Below are 20,092 nucleotides of genomic sequence, written 5' to 3' on the forward strand. Positions count from 1 at the left end.
AGCAGTGTTGTAAACAAAACTGCAAGAAAAGTGCAGACAGCTTTGCTTTCATTAAGTTTTCTGCCTGACACTGCGTAGATCCTGGGAATGCTGCCTGAGGCATTGCTGACAGGGCTTGTGGGATTGACACACATTTAGCTTGAAGTATGTAATTAGGGGTGTGCAAAAGAATCGATTGATAGACTAATTGCGATTCAAGCTCTACCGATTCAAAATCGCAAAATTGTATGTCTGCTGCAATCACATGGGAAAAGTAACTACATTTACATACTGTGAATCTTTTTTTAAAATCGAGAATCGTTTTTTAATCGTGCCATTTTCTGAATCGTGCACCCCTATATGTAATACTTCCACATTAAATCACACTCATTCCACATCTTCTCGAGGTAAAATGTCAAACATTCCCTCAAACCCCCAGAATGTTAGCACAAGATATGAAGTATACAACACATTTTAAATGTAACTCCATAGCCATGTAAGGCACTGTTGTTTATCTTGCAGATGAACTGAGAATCTCTAGAATTTCTTGCAGCACTCTGCTTCTTCTTCATACAGTTCATACCAGAGATAGCAGTATGATTAGAGCCGCTGTTAAGACACTGAGCAGATTCATTTGGATTTAAGGCATTTTAGTGGTTACTGAGGAAGGAATGTACAATCAAGTTCAATTGTTGAATGTCTTGAACTAGGTTTAAGTGTTTTTCTGTGCATTTTTAATATAGTTATTTCAGTTTATTGCTTATTCATTTTATTTTTAATGTTTTAAAATCTAAAAATGTAGTTCATGTAATTAGTGCCTCGTTTTTTTTTTTACATGGGGAAACCAAAAATGTACGTTAAAAAATGGAAAGGAATACATCTTGCTATTTAATATCATTTTACAATGTTGTGCAATGACAGTTAAGGAATTCTATTTTTATCTTGCAGTAAAATAATACATCAACATAGTCATTGTCTGTTCCAAGAAGAGTCTGGTGGAAGAGCATTTTCCAAATAAAAAAAACTGCCTCCCACCATGCCATATATCATTTTTTTTCCCCAAGTAATTTCTTTCCCTAGAATTAATTATTCAGTAGCTATAATGTTTAAGGTCCAGAGGTTGTAGTCTGTAAAAAGTGACACTGGCCCTTCTGTCTTTTAAAAGGGAGTGATTTTTGAAGGTGTCTGTCGATGATTGGTCTAAACTCCTCAGTTCTTCCATGGTGTATGAAATAACGATTATCACAATTGATACTGCAGTGTTTCTTCACTGAAACAAAGGGTTAGAGCTAGCTGCAGCATAACAACAATTAAATGAAAGCTGTTTGCTAATCATCTGTAAATCAATTTGAATCAGTCAAATCAGAAGTGAGTTGAAGCCCATGCCTTGAGGAGGTAGGGGTGGGCTGGGAGGAACATCTGGGTCTAACACACCATTGGCTGGGACACATGCACCCCACTTTTTCAGAGACTCTATCTGTCTTTTGTTTTCCCTCCCTCCTTCAGTTCGATTCAGTGGCTGTTTTGCAGGGACTCCGCTGATCATGGAATTTCAAAGATGCAATTCTGGGGTGTGTTTTGAACTTGAACGTAAGGGTTTTACATTAGCGCTATGGTCGGGAAGCCCAGCATTTGAATCCACAGTGTTGCCAAAGCAAAGGAAATAAGAAAATATGCTATTCTTTCCCTCTTGCGGGTTTTCTTTCTCTGCATACTGTATGGCTCGGCTTCTCTTTGTATGCTGCTCTCCATTTCCCTCTGGATCCTATATCCTCCATTGTCTCCTCTTCCTTCGTGCCAGCATTGTTGTTGTGCTGATTAAAGCCACAGCCCCGGCCCTGTATATTCTGCATTGTCTCCTTCTACCAAATATCAGCCATTTCCCCAGGCTTTTTTTTTGGAATCCACATGCACACACACTGTGCATATAATATACACAAACATCCTCGAACTGCATCTTACTTTCATTCAGCTAATTTTTCTTCAGGCAAGAGTAGCAGGATCCACATCTGAGGATAGAGCAGCAGATGCAGGCACACTTGAACTGAGAGTAGAGATGCAAAGATGCACTCGCACACGGTGACTCATAAGTGTATAATCTCACATACATGTTCATAGATGTATTCTAAGCTCCCATGCATTCACACTTTACATGGAGCTAAAAATTGAAATTGACATAATTGTTTTGGTTATATATATGCAGCGTAGATTTCCACCATTTGTCCAAATCAACAGTGGAAAGATAGTCATAGCTCTGCAGTGGTGGGAGCTACTCAAGGTTTTCTGGCTGCCTTTTGTCCTTGCGCCGCTCTTGGTGCAAAATCTGAATCTTCCTCTTGGATATTTTTGGAGAGAACAGTGGGCCGAACAAACATGGCTATATATACAATCCAAAAGGATGACATATTCACTAGTAATCCTAAAGAGATCAATGAAGCTTTCTTGAGTTATTACCAGTCACTGTATACATCTCAAGGATGTAACACTGTGAGTATACAGCATTTTTTGGATAAGCTCACTCTTCCTACACTATCTGGTGATAGGAAGGAGATACTAGAGGGCAGTATCACGAAAGAGGAGGTGATGAAAGCTTTGACCTCACTTGCCTCAGGAAAATCACCAGGTCATGACGGATTTCCCATGGAGTTCTTTAAAACATTCACTTCCAAACTGATAGAGCCCATGCTCTTAATGTTTAATTATGCCATAGAAACAGGTAGACTCCCAGAGTCGCTGGAGCAGGCACTGATTATTGTTTTACCGAAACCAGGGAAGGATCCTAAATTCTGCAGCTCGTACAGGCCTATTTCAATCTTGCCCAGTGAATATAAAATTTTTTCTAAAGTCCTTGCTTTACGACTTGAAAAAGTACTTCCTGATGTTATCAACATGGACCAAACAGGATTCATTCAGAATAGATCATCAATTGACAATGTACGATTATTTTTGAATGTAATTTACAGCTCCAAGTCTGACCAAAACCCATGCATTGCAGTATCACTCGATGCAGAAAAGGCGTTCGACCGGGTGGAGTGGCAGTACTTGTTTGAGACGATGAGTAGAATGGGCATAGGTCCCAAATTCACCAATTTGGTCAAACTGCTTTACAAACACCCTACAGCACAAATACAAACTAACAAAGACATTTCGGCTAGATTTACTCTATCACGTAGCACTAGACAAGGCTGTTGCCTTTCGCCTTTATTATTTGCTATTGCGATTGAACCGCTAGCCACGGCTATAAGGTCTAATCCAGCCATTCATGGTATACAAATGGGTGACTGTATTCATACTTTGTCGCTATATGCGGACGATATATTGGTATACCTCTCAAGTCCAGATGAATCTATTCCAGCTCTTATGGACACACTGACAGAATATGGCAAAATATCTGGCTATAAGATCAATATAAATAAAAGTGTTGTCATGCCCCTGAATGCCAAAGCTATAGCTGACCCTCCTGATACTATGTTTCAATGGAGCCCTAATCACATTACCTACCTTGGACTTAAAATTCCAAATGAAGAACATAATTCATTGTCCCTTAACTATACACCGTTACTAAAAAAGACAAAAGAGGACTGTAAAAGATGGAATGATTTACCTTTGTCTATAATCGGGTGTGTTAATTGCATAAAAATGAATGTATTACCAAAATATTTGTATCTTTTTCAGATGTTACCAATTCCTATCCCGAAACAATTTTTTAAACAACTCAACCTTTGCATCACACAGTTTATATGGAGAAACAAACCACCCAGGATAAAGTTGACAACTTTGCAAAACCCTTTAGGAAAAGGTGGACTGAAAGTCCCCAATTTTGAGTGTTTCTATTGGGCAGCACAAATTAGAGCAATATGGGTCTGGCAAACAGCGCAATACCATTCACCTAAGTGGAAACAAATTGAACAGAACCATCTAACAGAGGTGAAACTGGAATCAGTTCCATATATCCGATCGCTTAGCTCTCTCTTGGTGGCAACAACAAACCCAGTTATTGTCCATACTTACAAGATCTGGCAGCAAATTCGGAAGAAAACGGGCTGTATCCAACCTATTTATGACAAGTCCCCTTTCTATTCCAATCCTTCTCTACCTGGAGCTCTTAGAGATGGTATTACAAACATATGGTTTACAAAAGGTATTACAACTTTTGGGAATTTGTTTAAAGACGGAACCCTTCAGACTTTTGAGACGCTCTCATCACAGTATGGACTACCCCACACTCATTTTTTCAAATACCTCCAGGTCAGGCACTTTGTTATCTCTGAACAAGGTGGCTCTCTTCAACTATTAAAAGAGCAGCCTCTAGATAAACTTGTTCCCAGTAAACAGGGAGTGAGGGGGTTTATATCCTACTTTTACTCAGGAATTTCTCAGATTATAGGCTGGGAAAAGCTAGGAGTGAAATGTAAATGGGAAGAAGACCTGGAGTGTAACTTTGAAGAAGGGGTTTAGGAATCATTGTGTACTAGTAGTCAGTGTTTTTCTTTTAACTCTAGACATAAAATCACACAATACAATCTTATTCACAGAACATATTATACCCCTGAAAGACTACATAAAATAAAGTCTCAATACTCCCAGTTTTGTCCAAGATGCAAATCGGGAGTAGGAACGTTGGTACATATGTTTTGGACTTGCCCTTGTCTTAATTTGCATTGGGTGTCTATACTCAAAGTGCTTAATGACATTACAGGATTAACCATTCCCGCAGAACCAAGAGTAATTCTCCTGGGTGACACATCTATGATTTCAGTCAATAAAAACCAACTCAAATTTATTAGAATTGCCCTTATTACAGCTAACAAATGTATAGCTTTGCATTGGAATTACCACCTACATTTGCTAGATGGATGAATGAACTGACATCATGCATACCGAGTGAAAAGATTATGTATAATTTGAAGGGTAAACCTGAAAAATTTAAAAAGATCTGGGGTGGTTTTCTAGCATATGTGGACACATTGCCCACAATACAATAATTCTTTTATATTTACACAATGTCAGGTGATGGTTAAACATGCTAATACAACATTTGGTGCGGTTTTTAGCTTTATTTGTTGTTTGTTTTATATTTCTTTTCTACCTATCCCTGCTAGGCCCCTCCCTTTTGCAACAGTTTTGTTTTAGGCTTATTTTGTCTGTGCTTGTTGGATTTATGTTATACTGAAGGCTAGTATTCTTCCTTTTTTTTTTTTTTTTTTTGCTTGGTACACACTCTGTATGAATGTATGGTCGGACCTGTTAGGGTGGAGTGAGTGGGAGGGAGGGAGGGAGGGTGGGATGGGCTGGTCTGGTACGGTACCTACTTGATATATTGTTGTACAATATCCCCTTTCTCAGCTCTTGGGTTGTTATATAAAAAAATTCAATAAAGATATTGTTGAAAAAAAAAGAACAGTGGGCCGATCAGATTTCCCGAGCACAAAAGAGGGACTGATTATAGCCAGACGCTGTGCTCTTTGCAGCAGAGGAAGGGAGAGAAAGGAAACCCGACGTGGGCTGGAGAGCGGGGTTACATGGGGGAAATTTGGGTTTGTTTTTTTTGCCTGAAGGACTTCACTGTGGAACACTTGTGTAGACCAGAGACAGTGCGAGGCATGTGTTTTGACCAGCCTCAAACACGTGCCCCTCGCACTGGGAAGCCCCTCTGGTGTGTGTTACCCTGCTGTGTGCCTTCAGGTGGAAGGGCCTAGACAAGTGGTTTGGAGTTTTCATCTGACATGTACAGTAAAATCTCACAACACACACACTCATGTAGTATAAGAGAAACAGTTGGGCTGGAATAGTGCCTGTATTGTTTGTTAATTTTGGCTGAGTTTACATTTGACCATGTGTCATTTTATCTCCTGTCCTTCTCCAATACGATGACATGCAATTTCCTCTTCTTTTCATGAGCTATTTTTATGTTCTTCACTTCTACTCTCCTCAGATGAGCTGATAAAAGTGACAAGGAAGTTATTGAGAATGTGTTTCTAAAGGGCATGGGGTAAACGGAAACTATCTCTGCACCTGGGGTCTGTAAGACGCTCCGTATAACTCCAGAACTTGCCTTAGAATCATCAGGTTTTTAGGTTTTCTTCAGTATCAACAGTGATAGTTCACTGTACATCCATGGATACGCTGCAAACAGGATGTTTTGTTAGCGAACTCTGCAAACTTTTAATGCTACCAAAACAAATATAGGCTAAATAAAACTGGCTCTAGTTGCAGCCCATGGCATAACTCACTGACTACATGGTGACACACTTCCTGTTTACATCCTCCCTGTAGTTATAAAATATTACTAATGGATACAGTAATTAAAACTGTGTGTTCCCTTCTGCTTTGTTAGCAGGAACAAACTTACTTTTAACTGCTTTTATTCAGACTAATTATGTAATAAAAAGCACCAAAATGTCACTATGGAAAATAATACTGAATATGTTCACATGAACTTGCGCATGGCAGGATAGGAAAATCACAGCTTTGTGATACCAGTTATGCAGGATTTCCAGTGTTGGACTTGTTAAGGCGGTTCAACCCAAGAGACTCAGAATTAGTAGAACTTTCTTTGTGATACAGGCCTAACTTCTCTCCACCTGCACAGCTGTTGATGCTCTGTGATTAAGAGGACACCGTCCATCAGCCAGCCTGCCTACTGTCTAATTGATGAGCTGCTGCAGAGATTCACACAGAAACAAAACACACACAAACTCACACACTGATGCTTCTGCTTCTTCTTACAAAGTGCATCTAAAATTAGTGCTTCTAAGCCAGTGGATCAGAGGACACAGATATGAAGAAAGCTGCACTTTTCGCCCCTTTTTATTTATATTTTTCAAGCTTTCAACTCCTCAGAATCACCATGGTGACACTTAACACACCATTTACTTTAAAACCACGTTGGTTCAGTACTGTAGAGTACTTACATAATTGTCACAAAACTCTCATAACCTTTCTCTTATATACCAATAGATTTAGTTAGTGTCATACCTTTTCGGTGTCCACTAACCAAACTGTGTCATTGAAGCTGGGCCTTGGCAGATTTCCTGTTATTTGAGGGAATGTTTTTAGTTAAGTGTGCCAGAGAACGAAATCAATGAGAGTGAGAGAGATGAGGAAAAAGAGAGCGAGAGAAGTACACAAGAGAAAGAATAACATAAACCAGATGTCCTCAATCCAATTCTGGAGTTGTCAAATTTCACATTACCTCATAGACTTGGACAGAGACACTCCGGGAGGGAGAGGGAAAATAACCTTGTGTGTAATATCACTTATTGTTCAGAAATGATACTATATTTAAGGGCTATCGGATGGCCAACACTGTGTGCTAGAAACTGGCTAATGGTGACCTCAGTCCTTTGAATGATCTCATCTGTTTTTCTCTGTACAACACTTCTTAATGCGTCTTTTTACCTCATTATTTTTTACTTTAATATTCCTCTATATCATTTTACCTTGTGGTGATATCTTGCTTTGATTGTCAAAGAGCTTAGCTTGAACTGCTGTTAGAATATTATTTAAAGAAGGTTTGACATTGTAACTTTACTGTTTGTGTCCCTCTGCCTTGGTTTCTTTGTTACTGTTTGCACAACAGAGGTGTGGTTTGGTGCTTGGCTCATCGTCCCACATCATCGCTTCAGCGTGTCAGTCAAACCTCTCGTCACCCTATTCACTGCCACACTGTATGTCTGACAGCAAATATCTAGCTGCTTCAGTGTGCCCACGCCTCCCTGTGAATTTTCCTGGTCAGTAAAAGATTTGCTAAAGCTCCATGACGCTCTGCCAGGATGTGTTACTTAAACCACATTCTCCTCAGATGTAACGCATAGCAGCTAGTGATTGGACTGTGTCTAAAGTGAATTAGACATAAATGGATATGAAGTGGAAAAGGCAGGTAAAGGGTTTGGCTGTATTGATATCCACCCTTGTTGAGATGAACGACAAGGAATGGGCTCCCTTTGAAACAACACTACCTCTGCTGTGTTTGATTATGAAGAGGGCTATATTTAGCTGCTCCTTGGCAGCGGCTTCTTCTGCTTGATTAAAGCTAGGAGAAGATTTGCCTGGTGGCTTTGGCGCGTGCTGGCTGACTGGCTGAACGACAGAATGAATGACAGGCTGTCTGGTTGGTTGGTTGGTTGGTTGGTTGTTTGGCAGACTGACTGGATGACTGGGCGTCTGAAAGATGAGATAACAGGAACTCACTCTGCACTGTTGGCTCTTGAATGCTGCACAAGACAGCCACTTTACCAAACAACAAATCACAAGTCAGGTTTCTTAAGGTGGCACTTTCAGTTTTGGAAATCGAGGACACAAAGGCAATATAAAAAAAGGATGAAAAAAGCAACAAGAAGGGACACAAGTCAAGGACACAAGTATGATACACGCTTGAAATGTCTCTCTAAGCCAAGTGCTTTATCATTGGGCATCTACGATACAGAGTCAATCTGATACCTATATTTACCTAAATGATTAAATATGTATCTGACACATTGAAATAACAGCTGTAGCTGTCTAAATTCGCCCAACCTAATTTTTCACAAGCTACTTGATCCAAACACTGATCGTCCCGGTTCAGCTATATTAAGCCAGCTTAAATTATTGATATGAATAAAATAATATATAATATAAAATAAAACTACTGACACTACCGCGATCCGCTGATGAGATGAGGTATTACTCTGTTGGAGTGACTACAGAAACCCTGCTCGAGACATCTCTAGAAAAAAGCTTTAATCCTCCCGTTTGTTGCTGGACTCCTGCAGCTCTTGGAAACAATAAAGCCTTTACTGTGTGTTGTGTTCATCTTGTGACCGACTGACTCCACCAGGAATGGCTCACTGGCCTCGCACCTCTTTCCTCTTTGAACCACATAGGATTAAAATTACATTTATCACAAGGAGTGTTTGGTCTGGTACTAAGTATTAGTTGGCTTATTACAGCTTTTTGCTGAGAGCTGGATCCATTTGGCTAAACTTGGCTAATGGGGTTAACTATTTTCCCTTTATTGTGGACAGTAATAGAAACCAAGCAGTGTTGACGTCCAACATACTTGTCATCTGTTTGATAAAAATCAAAGGAGTGGGAGTACTGCCACTTTCCTGCCATTTCCTCTTTCCGGGAATGATCATACTGATCATACGGGAATATTCAAATATTTATAGACACAATTGATTGTTACCTTAGACACTTAGTATAATACACAGCATATTAAAGTGTTTGAGCCAGGATTGTCTGGAACGGGGTCCAATGAGCCCATTAGGGGAGTACAGATCCGCCCAAGGAGGGCAAAACACAATACTGTGAAAACTGTTCACCTGTTAAGTGCAATCTTACTTATTATTAGATAATAGATTTCAGAATAAATAACTACATTCAAAAGTATATTTAGTGGTGTCTACGGTGGTGACTATGTTGTAACGTAATTGTCTGCGTCATGTAGACAATGTTCTGTTGTTTTTGTCAGATTGGACAGATAGTCTAGCTAGCTGTCTGGCTTTACCCTGCAGAGATCTGAGAAAAGGTTAACCATAGTCCTCATAAATCCACCGGAGTTTAAAATGCCAACTCAGAGAAAGTTCAAGGCAACAGATATCCGGCTTAAATGAGTGAAATCGGCGGAATTTCTGAAGGCAACGGACCAATCCCGGATGTGGAACGTCGCTAGCTAACTCATGAAAAAAACACGTTAATTGATTACAGATGATAAAATCTAAACATGACAAGCTTGCAAGCAGCCTTGATCCTGTCCTAGATTTTATGGACGCAGAGAAGTCATGTTCAAGGGCTCATTCTTGCAATGAATGCAATATGGTTCAGACACTAATACAACCACACATAGACTCAATATCCCCCCTTCTCCTTCCCTAGATGGTGACTAAAGCAGTGAATGGGAACTCATGCCCATGGCTTTCCATCTAACCTGTGATGTTTTTAGTTGTAGTACTGTACATACTGTGTGGCATGTCATCACCTCTCTTTTATCCCTCATTCTTCGTGATATACACAGCTGAGGGAGCGAGCCAGAGAGTGTCAGCGAAACATGTCTCTCACACTAATGATCGAGCAGCACTGAAAGAGGGAGAGAAAGAACAAAGTTTCACAAGAATATCTGTTTACTGCAGTAACTTGTCGGTGTAAATAAACTGAATCAACGATGAACATGATGTGGGTGCCTCTGCTCCACGACTGAAGCTTGACCCAGTGCTGGGGCCGCTGATTAGCTTCATACACAAATCTCCATAAACACACACATCCTTCTCCGAAAACACCACCCACAAACTCATTACATCAGTCTGCTGTTGGCTTCCAGGCTTTTATCTATTCACCGCACAGCCTATCATAATGCATTATTTATACTCTGGCTGTAAAGGTCAGTGGCGATGACGTGTACATCTCTAAATGGGGATATCAAAAAGGTGATTATATAGGAGGGAAGCCTGCGTGAATGTTAATCCTACGGTGATATTGTCTTCCTGGGATATTAAGAGCAATGCAGGAAAAATATCAGAATGACTCCCTCCCCCACTGCAGTTGCATTCATTTTTTTTATTGCAGAAAGCAAACAGTTGTCAAACAAATGTCTTAAATGCCTCTCGACCGATTTGCATCATTGTAGGCTCGACTGGCCCCGCTCTCAGCTCTTAGTGGTTTCTGTTGTTGTGGAGTTGAGATTGCTAAGGCAAAGGTGATCCTGTTGGCTGAGAGTCATCCTGACCACAGAGTAATGGGCAGTCTCCAGCTGTCATTCTAAGATGCAACTGGTCTGAAGTGCTGGGAATGTACCACAGACGGTAATCTCTATAAACGGATATCTGCCTCTGAATGCAGAATCTGCAGGCAACGTGACAAGTTTTTGGTATCTGAAGTGTTTTATAGTCTGACGACGAGTTAGCTTTTTATTAGCTTATTTAAGAAGAATTTATCTGCATTCATATACAGATATCTGTTTATTCAGACATAGTCTCTCAACTCCAACTCCATTCTCGTGTACATAATATACTGTATATACTTATATACTTATTACTTACTTACTTATATTGTTCTTCATACAAACATTTGTAGTGTTTTACATCAAAATAGCCTATAAGGCTAAATATAGCCTATATACATACTGTGTATGTATATTATACATATAAACTTAGCACAGAAAGTAAGGAAATTTGTGTTTGGTAGATTATTTCTCTGTGGTAACAATGCTTTTTGGCAATAAATCTTATACTGTTGGAAAGCCTGTTTAGTTCCCTTCAAATGGTGCCCCATTTGTAAGGAACATGCATTTGTGGGATGAGCAGCAGCGCTGAGTATGTGGGTTGCGCCCATGAAAAATTTGCCAAATCTTTTCTGCCATTGCCAAACAGCTTATTTTGTTGTTGCTATTGACACTTGGTTTGAGCTTCTGGTACCCCCAGGTGCTGCCAATTAGGCACCTGTGAGCATGGGCCCTACTACTGTAAGTACAGCTACAGTCAGTCAGAATGGGATGCCATCCCACAGCAGTGTGTGACCAGGCTGCTGACCAGCATGAGGAGAAGGTGCCAGGCTGTTGTGGCTGTGTATGGTTCTTCCACACACTACTGAGGCTCCTGTTTGTGAAATGAATAAATTGTTAAATTGCCAATATGTCTTGTTTCTTCAAACTCCAATCATCTAATCCACCGAACACCAAACAAGTCAATGGCAGAATAAGCTGTTTGGCATTGGCAGAGAAGACTTTTTTGCAAATTTTTCATGGGCGCAACCCACATACTCAGCGCTGCTGCTCATCCCGCAAATGCATGTTCCTTACAAATGGGGCACCATTTGAAAGGGAACTAAACAGGCTTTCCAACGGTATAAGATTTATTGCCAAAAAGCATTGTTACCACAGAGAAATAATCTACCAAACACAAATTTCCTTACTTTTTGTGCTAAGTTTAGAAATATATGTTGTATATATACAACAAATAAAATGTACGACATCCGTACAGTCTTATCACATTATGCCACGCTGTGAATTGAATTCAAAGTAAATATAGAAGTTGTCATGAACACTGTTCTGCTCCCCTGACAGAGATCATAAAATACAGCGTATGACAAAACAATGAACAGCTGATGCAGTTGTTCCGCATGTCATATGTAATTGATGTTGCTTTTAAACGACTGCTCCGAGGCAAATATGTCTCATGTTTGAATGTTGAGTCATCGATCAGATGCTATCACTTACAAAAACAACTTTAAAATGCCATGTCATCTATGTCACCCAATCACAATGTTTGGTCACAATAACTTCTGAGTAGAAAACCCCTGCGACCCGTACATACAATTTAACGGCACTGAGCAAACAGGGAACAACTGGATATACTCTCATCTCATTTATGTTTGATACTTTCATATTTCAACACTTTCACCAACATTGGGTTGGAGACCTAATTCACCTGTTGGGCCACAGACTAAAGAAAATGACACCACCCAAACTAGCAGTTTGTTTGACCGGTAGTGCAGTGTTGTTCTTCGTAACACTAGATTTGGTTTAACAAACACGTTAGCAAAGCAACCTAGTACTAAAAATAAGCACAGCAGAAATGTCATACAGTTTGGACCACCGCGTTTAACAATATATCTTTAAAACGACAACAAAAATAAACAAGTTTTCCTCTGAAGGGAAAAGTATTGTGAACTGCAGACTAGAAGTGTGTTTAACTTTAAAAGTTTACATCTGCATTGTCTCCAGTGTGGGGATCATACATCCTGCTAAAGCTACAGACAGTGACTGACTTGACCTTTATTGATTTTCTCTCTCCCTCCCTCCCTCTCTCTTCCTCCAGACCTCCTAAACGGAGCCCAGGAGAGGTGCGATCTGCCGCCTTTGGAGGGTTTCCCTCACTGCGAGGACAAGGTTAAGGTAAATCACACATCACACAGACGGACTTTCCACCCCACTCCGTGTCTGTTTATATGTCTATGAATAGGTCATTTTGAAATCAGTTCAAGAAGAAATAGGTAGCAGGAAAAAGAAAGAGCACCAGCTACAGATATTTCAACTACATAAACAGAAAAGATGGCATCAAATTCCCACACTTTGTTGACTGACAAAAGCTCTTCTGGGAAGAGCAGAGCAAAAACACCACAAGTATAAACAATGATCTAATTTTATTACCACCAACAATCCATGTGCGGGAATATTACACTTCAGACAGGTTTAATTTCACTTTTAGAGGCAATGAGGCAGAGTGAGCCCACACACTGACACAGGTGCCTACACACAAATAACAATTGTGTGTGTGTGTGTGTGTGTGTGTGTGTGTGTGTGTGTGTGTGTGTGTGTGTGTGTGTCTCTCCCTGGAGCTCATAGAGCCCTATCATACACACCATCTGCTCCACCAGTCCCAATCCTCCACCGATACTGTTAGCATGTCCAACTGGGCACCAGGCGATGCCGAAGCCTGCTGTAAACACACACGCACACACACAAACACACGCATTGTACATAATGCTTTGCAGAATTTCAGAAAGGCATCAAAATTCACTGAACTGTTATTCCACAGCAGTTTTACAACAGTATCAGGACACAGTTAGTCACATCTGACAAATCCATTTTTGACCACTTTACAGAGCCCTTAGGTTTCCTTTTAAACAAATATAATACAGTCAGTTTTCGTTCCTACCCTCACCTATGGTCATGAAGGTTGGGTCATGACCGAAAGAACGAGATCCAGGGTACAAGCGGCCGAAATGGGTTTCCTCAGGAGGGTGGCTGGCGTCTCCCTTAGAGATAGGGTGAGAAGCTCAGTCATCCGTGAGGAGCTCGGAGTAGAGCCGCTGCTCCTTTGCGTCGAAAGGAGCCAGTTGAGGTGGTTCGGGCATCTGGTAAGGATGCCCCCTGGGCGCCTCCCTAGGGAGGTGTTCCAGGCACGTCCAGCTGGGAGGAGGCCTCGGGGAAGACCCAGGACTAGGTGGAGGGATTATATCTCCAACCTGGCCTGGGAACGCCTCGGGATCCCCCAGTCGGAGCTGGTTAATGTGGCTCGGGAAAGGGAAGTTTGGGGTCCCCTGCTGGAGCTGCTACCCCCGCGATCCGAGACCGGATAAGCGGACGAAGATGGATGGATGGATGGATGGATGGATGGATAGTACAATCTTCATGCCTCCCTTCACAATCCGAGCAACTCTGATCCAAGCCCATCTGCCAGGTCTCCCCTCTGTGAACAGATTTCAAAACTTGATTTTATATCACCCTGTGTGCTGCTCCCTTAGGTTACTGTTAGTCAGCATGCATGATGTACTCCAGCCTATGAACTAAGCAGGATAGCTGTCAGTCCACATCTTGGCTCAACAGCCCTTCCACTTCGCATGTAACCCAGCATGTCATTCACAACAATGCCAAAGAAACTGCCTGCTAGGGATCAAATCAGGAGAGGAGGGGGGGGTACTGCAGCACCTTCTACCTCTGTTCTTTAGTGTTTTAGTATTATTTATTTTTGGAAGATTTATAAAAAGCATGTTCTTCTGTCTTTTTCAAAACTGCCATTTTCACATTGATTTATTTTCCACACATTCACACACGAGAGCTACCCCAGATCAACCTCCCTCTTTTCCTGTTGGCAGCTGATCAGTTCCGCTGGATGACTTGCACATGTATGTGATGAAAGGGAAATAGTGTCTCTTTTATTTTCAAACCCCAGATTTCCCATGTGATTCCAGGGATTGAAGCCAGTGACGTTTAGGTCTCAATCCTGCTTCTCTAACCTCAGAGCCTTAAAAGACAGCCTAGACTATTTCCATGAGGATAGTGAAAACTAGCAGCTGGTGCTATAGATTTTGCAACTGTGCATTATGTATTCTATGAGCATCACAACCTGCCCACACACTACAGTCACTGGTAAACACCAACCTGACTTTTTTGTATCCATCTAAAGAGCTTTATTATTAGAATGAAAAAAGCTCCCTAGACAGCTGTTTGGCCGTCAATGTGAATGGCAGAGAAGGGTTACTTAATAGCCGCTGATAAAATACATTTGACTGCTATTAGCTCGCATAGGGCTCATATATTTTACAGATATTAAAGTAGTCGGTGGAGGGGATGATTTGGATGAGAATGCATGTGGGGTTCAGATTTAATCCTTCCTTTTCCTCCTCTTCCTCAGTGGATGAAGGAGATGTGGCGATCAGACTCCTGCTATGGCAACTACGGCGTGGATGGATCCACATGCTCCTTCTTCATCTACCTCAGCGAGGTGAGCCGTGTGTGTGTGTGTGTGTGCGCGCACGTGTGTGTGTATTTGGTGTATTTAATGAAGGTGTCTAAATACTAAAGTGTCTGCGTTTCTCACATTTTTTTCTCCCACTGAGCTGGGAACATTTTTGACTGATCACAGCATCAAATCGCACCTTGTACATAGAAGAACATGGACTGCATACATGTGTGTAATAGTAACATGCTTGTATTGTGCATGTGACCATTACATTATTAAATTGGTCTAGCTATATCAATATATGGACTTTTCAGGTTGTTTTGGTTCACATAATGCAAGAGAGGAATGGTAAAAGAAGATCAGTCACCAGTCAAGTTTCTATTCAAATGTAATGCAAAATGCAACAGAATTTCCATAAGATCTGCAAAAGGAAATGCAAATGAATGCACTAATGCAAAACACTCAAAAGGATTTAAAAAATAAAATTCAAAGGGAAACAGAAAAAAAAAAAAATTCTGGCATAAAAACAATCTGCTAAACCTAAATGATAAGCCTGGCGATATTCTATATTTTTGTTATTGTCAATAAATCCCATGAATAGACCAAAATCAACAGTTTGAATCAGAATACTTTATTGATCCCCTCAGGGCAATTATTTAGTTGCAGTTGCTCACAGTCACAGTCAAGTTAAAAATAAGAGTAAGAAAAGAGCAAGTCAATAAGTGTACACAGTAAATAAGTAACATATCTACAATTAAGACATAAATAAAAATGTTAAGTATTTACAGACATAAATAAAAATGTTAAATTGAAGTGAGATTAGGTTACAAGTCAGATTAGGTTAAGAAGATTGTTTCAATGGATTGTACAAATTATATTGTAGTGCAGTGTACAGTATAAATACAAGTAGCAGCAGTGAATAAATAAATAAATAACACGTTTGTTCATGTAGCTGATAACTATTGCAGGAATTATTGTAGATAATTGTCCAAAAATATTGAGATGTGATGTGGGGATGCGTGCTGTGAGACCAGTTTTAACTCTAAGCGTGTGACACTCAGAGGGAGGAGATCTATACTTTGATGGCCACAGGCATGAACAACGTCCAATATTTTTTGCATCAGTGGAGCTCTATGGCACAGAGGATTAAGATATATCAGGCTTTAATACACAGTTGGATACATGCAGTGTGTACTGGTTTGGGTCTTTTCATGAGATTTGTTGACAAAAAGAAAAACATTATCCTTGAACTTCAGTCTAAGATGTCTCTACCAAACTTCATGAATGCCATATTGCTGGAACTGTGATGGGAACATTTGCATATAACATTTTAATAATTTAGCTTCTGCTCCTGTTAGTCATAGTAACTTACAGTGAGTACAAGAGTAGAGTAAGCTGGGATTGCTGCAACACACTAGCACATAATGGGAGGTTCAGAGCCCTGACAACACTCAGTCACCTGAGAACGATCATATAACAATGAAGCGCTAAAAATAAGAGCAAAGGAGAGAGGCAGATAGGATTTTATTTTTAATGAGAGCAAATTACAGTGTGTTCAAAAGGCTGGTGTGGGAGAAAGGAGGCGATTCAGTGGGAAGGGAGGAAGAGGAGGAGTGGTGTGAGGTACTTCTTGAAGAGATGAGTTTTAAGCCTCCGAGGGAAGACGTGGAATGACTTTGCTACCCTGCCTAGTCTACGTATCCTTGGCAAACAGGAAAAAGCTGCCAGACCGGCATGGATGAGTCATGCATTATTGACGAGCACTAACGTATAGAAGCTTGTGTTCCTTCAAGGGACACTTTGAGACTTTTAATTTTGCATGACTTGTCTGTGCCAGACCAGTCAACATGGCTAGAATTCATTCATTTATTGTCGTTGATTCTAATTAAACATTCACCCCTGAAACCAAGCTCAAATTCATTCCGATAATGATTTGCTTTTTAACACCTTCCCCATCACCATCTGAATTAGGGGTGTAACGGTACGCAAAAATCACGGTTCGGTACGTACCTCGGTTTTAAAGTCACGGTTCGGTTCATTTTCGGTACAGTAAGGGAAAGAAATGCAAACATTAAACTGCAGGTTGTTTATTACTATAAACTTTTTTTAACAGTTTGTTTACACTTTTTTAAACACTTTTTAATAAAATATAATAAATAATATATATATAAAATAAAAAAAGAATAAGAAATAAAATACTGATGCAAAGTTCTCCACTAAATAAAATACTCTGTCTCAAACCAATATCACATAATAAAATATAATGAAAAATATAAATAAATAACTATGGATTACAGTGCAGCATTACCAATCCCAGCTTGTCAACAACCGAGTATGGTCGTAGATCAGCTGCTATAAAAACACCAGTTGCTTTCGTTATTGCGTTGGCCCGATCGGAATTACCAGCAAAGGTCTGTTTAAATGCCAACGGGAGCTGCGTTTGAATTACGGTCGTTTTTTTCCTTGTAGTAGTGATGTTCACACTCGCGTGATGCCTTTTCAAGTGTATTAACAAGTTTGAAGTGTTGCCAGAAACATACCCGATCATTACTGAGCAACGTCGGCACACTGCTTTCGTCTTATCGACTAGTCTTTGTCCGTTGACGTATTTCACTGGGAAACCGAAGTGTTCCCAAACAGGAGACCTTAATGATATGGGTGGCTCTTCAAGCTCCGGCTTGTCCGTACTGTCTATGGGCTTGTCTGCATTGGCCATGACGCTAGCTAGCGAGAGGCTGGGCTAAAGCGTGCCGTGTATGTTGTTGTACAGTGCGCGGTGTGTGATTATTATTTTTTTCCCCAAACCACTTCAGCAGAAATCCCACCCTGCAGTCGATTTCATTGGTTTAGGTTACAGTGACGGCGGGTAGGTTTAGAGATCAGTGTTTGGTGTAGGCAATCTGTACAGTGATTGACATATTAACATGACCAATGAAAACTTTAGAATCAGCTGCAGGGCGGGATTTGCGCTGAACGCGGAGACTTCCGCCACTTAATATGTTCGTGTGGAAACACGAAAATTGACCTATGTTCCGCACACAAAAGATTGCATTCGGTGCACATGTGCACCGTACCGAAAGCCCTGTACCGAAACGGTCCAGTACGAATACACGTACCGTTACACCCCTAATCTGAATACAAATCATGTGCTCATGATAAACTGTTTCACACTCTTTAATACTCATACTCTCAGATCCAGGAAACAGCTCTGCTTCTCATGAGACGTGATTTATCATTTCAAAGATCCTTCATATATCATAGCCATGATTACCATTCTGTTTGATTTAGATTCTTTAAGTGTGTCTCTCCCTCTTCTCTACTGGGAAAATGTTCATGTTAATAAGTTGTTTGATCAAGTGCTGATTCAAGTGAGAATCATGATTCTCCTTGTCTAATGGAAGGATATTTTATTTTCTAAAAAGTAAAATTTTAGTCATAGCTTCAGCTCAGGGAAGGTCAGTAGCCTGCTATGAATATTGTATGTAAGCTGAAAGCATGGCAGTGAACTAAGAAGGCACACAGAAAGCCCGGCCTGCTCTGTATGGAAATAGAAGTTAGATGGACAACAGCAGAATCCATTAGGGGAGAGGAACCTTTTCTTGCTTGCTCTCTGTTCATATTCATTCAGTGTTTATGAAACAGGGATGCTTTACAGGAAACACATTTGCTATTAAGACTTGCAAAGATTGGAAACAGATGCATCTTCTCTCTGCAAGTTTCGATCCTGCTAATCTAACAGCCCTCAGCCTTCACTCACGGTTGCCATGACAATTTGAATGTATTTTCATTTAGAATCTGTCATGTGTGGCTCGTCTGTTACGAACACACACAGACACACAAATACACGCCCTTTGCCATGTATAATTCATATCTGTCAACCACCACATTAACCTTGCGAATAGGCAAATCAGAGTGGGCAACATATCATGATGGATGTCGACTGCAGAAGGTCAGAGCTGTGTGTGTGTGTGTGTGTGTGTGTGTGTGTGTGTGTTGAGAAGGAGGATAAACACACCTACCTTATCTTTAAGCTCTAGCGTTTACAGAGCAATATTTAGACTGCTGTTGCTGAGATAGGCAAGACACACACATACTCCATATTCCTCTCTGTGGTCAAACACAAGAGGAAGGACATGCTCAGACAGAGAAGTGGAAGTAGAGCAAAAAAGGGACACTTAATTAACATCAGATGTAATCCTACTAAGACGGGCCAATATCCCACTTTTTTGTCTCGTAAGGGCATTTACAACAACACACACACACACACACACACACACACACACACACACACACACACACACACACACACACACACACACACTGTAGGAAGTGAGACTTCTGTTGAGCATTGTGCTATATAACTAATATTTCCTCACATATGGCCTTCATTGCAGGATGAATACTAGGGGTGCACGATTCAGAAAATGTCACGATTCAATATCGATTTTCGATTCAAAACGATTCTCGGTTTAAAAAAACGATTCACAGTATGTAAATTTAGTTACTTTTCCCATGTGATTGCAGTAGACATACAATTAAAAAATATGAATCGATTTTTGGAATTCTATGAATCAATTTTGAATTGGTAGAGCTTCAAATGTGAAGCGATTTTTTTTTTTTGCACACCCCTAATGAATACACATTTGCAGTTCCAGGAGTTTTTTTTCGAACCCATATTCCAAGTTCAGCAGCAGAAAACAAATTAGTTTGCGCTCCATTGCTCTTCAGACATGTGCAACATGGAATCAGATCTAATTTAGCTGCTCTTTATGCAAATCAGGGGAAGTGCTGCTCATTTACATCTGTAGTCTTAGATGATACCCTGCTAAATTGTAAAACTTCATTAAAACATAATATTAAGTTAATATCCCCCTATATCAGTTCCTAAACATGGATTAGCTGACTTATGTGTGTGTGCTCTTCTGTGTCACTAAATGTCTGGTATGTTTTGT

General features: G+C 40.4%; 1 protein-coding gene across 1 annotated transcript in view; it reads left to right on the top strand.

Annotated features, from left to right (window-relative positions):
• Positions 1 to 20,092, top strand: part of mgat5 (alpha-1,6-mannosylglycoprotein 6-beta-N-acetylglucosaminyltransferase) — a 90,872-nt gene that overhangs the window by 28,319 nt on the left and 42,461 nt on the right. The window contains exons 4-5 of the mRNA XM_031291881.2: positions 12,774 to 12,850; positions 15,093 to 15,182. Of these exons, the coding sequence (XP_031147741.1) occupies positions 12,774 to 12,850; positions 15,093 to 15,182 (167 nt within the window). The remainder of the gene's footprint in view (positions 1 to 12,773; positions 12,851 to 15,092; positions 15,183 to 20,092) is intronic.

The sequence above is a fragment of the Sander lucioperca genome, chromosome 24, assembly GCF_008315115.2.
Source record: "Sander lucioperca isolate FBNREF2018 chromosome 24, SLUC_FBN_1.2, whole genome shotgun sequence".
Lineage (NCBI taxonomy): Eukaryota > Metazoa > Chordata > Actinopteri > Perciformes > Percidae > Sander > Sander lucioperca.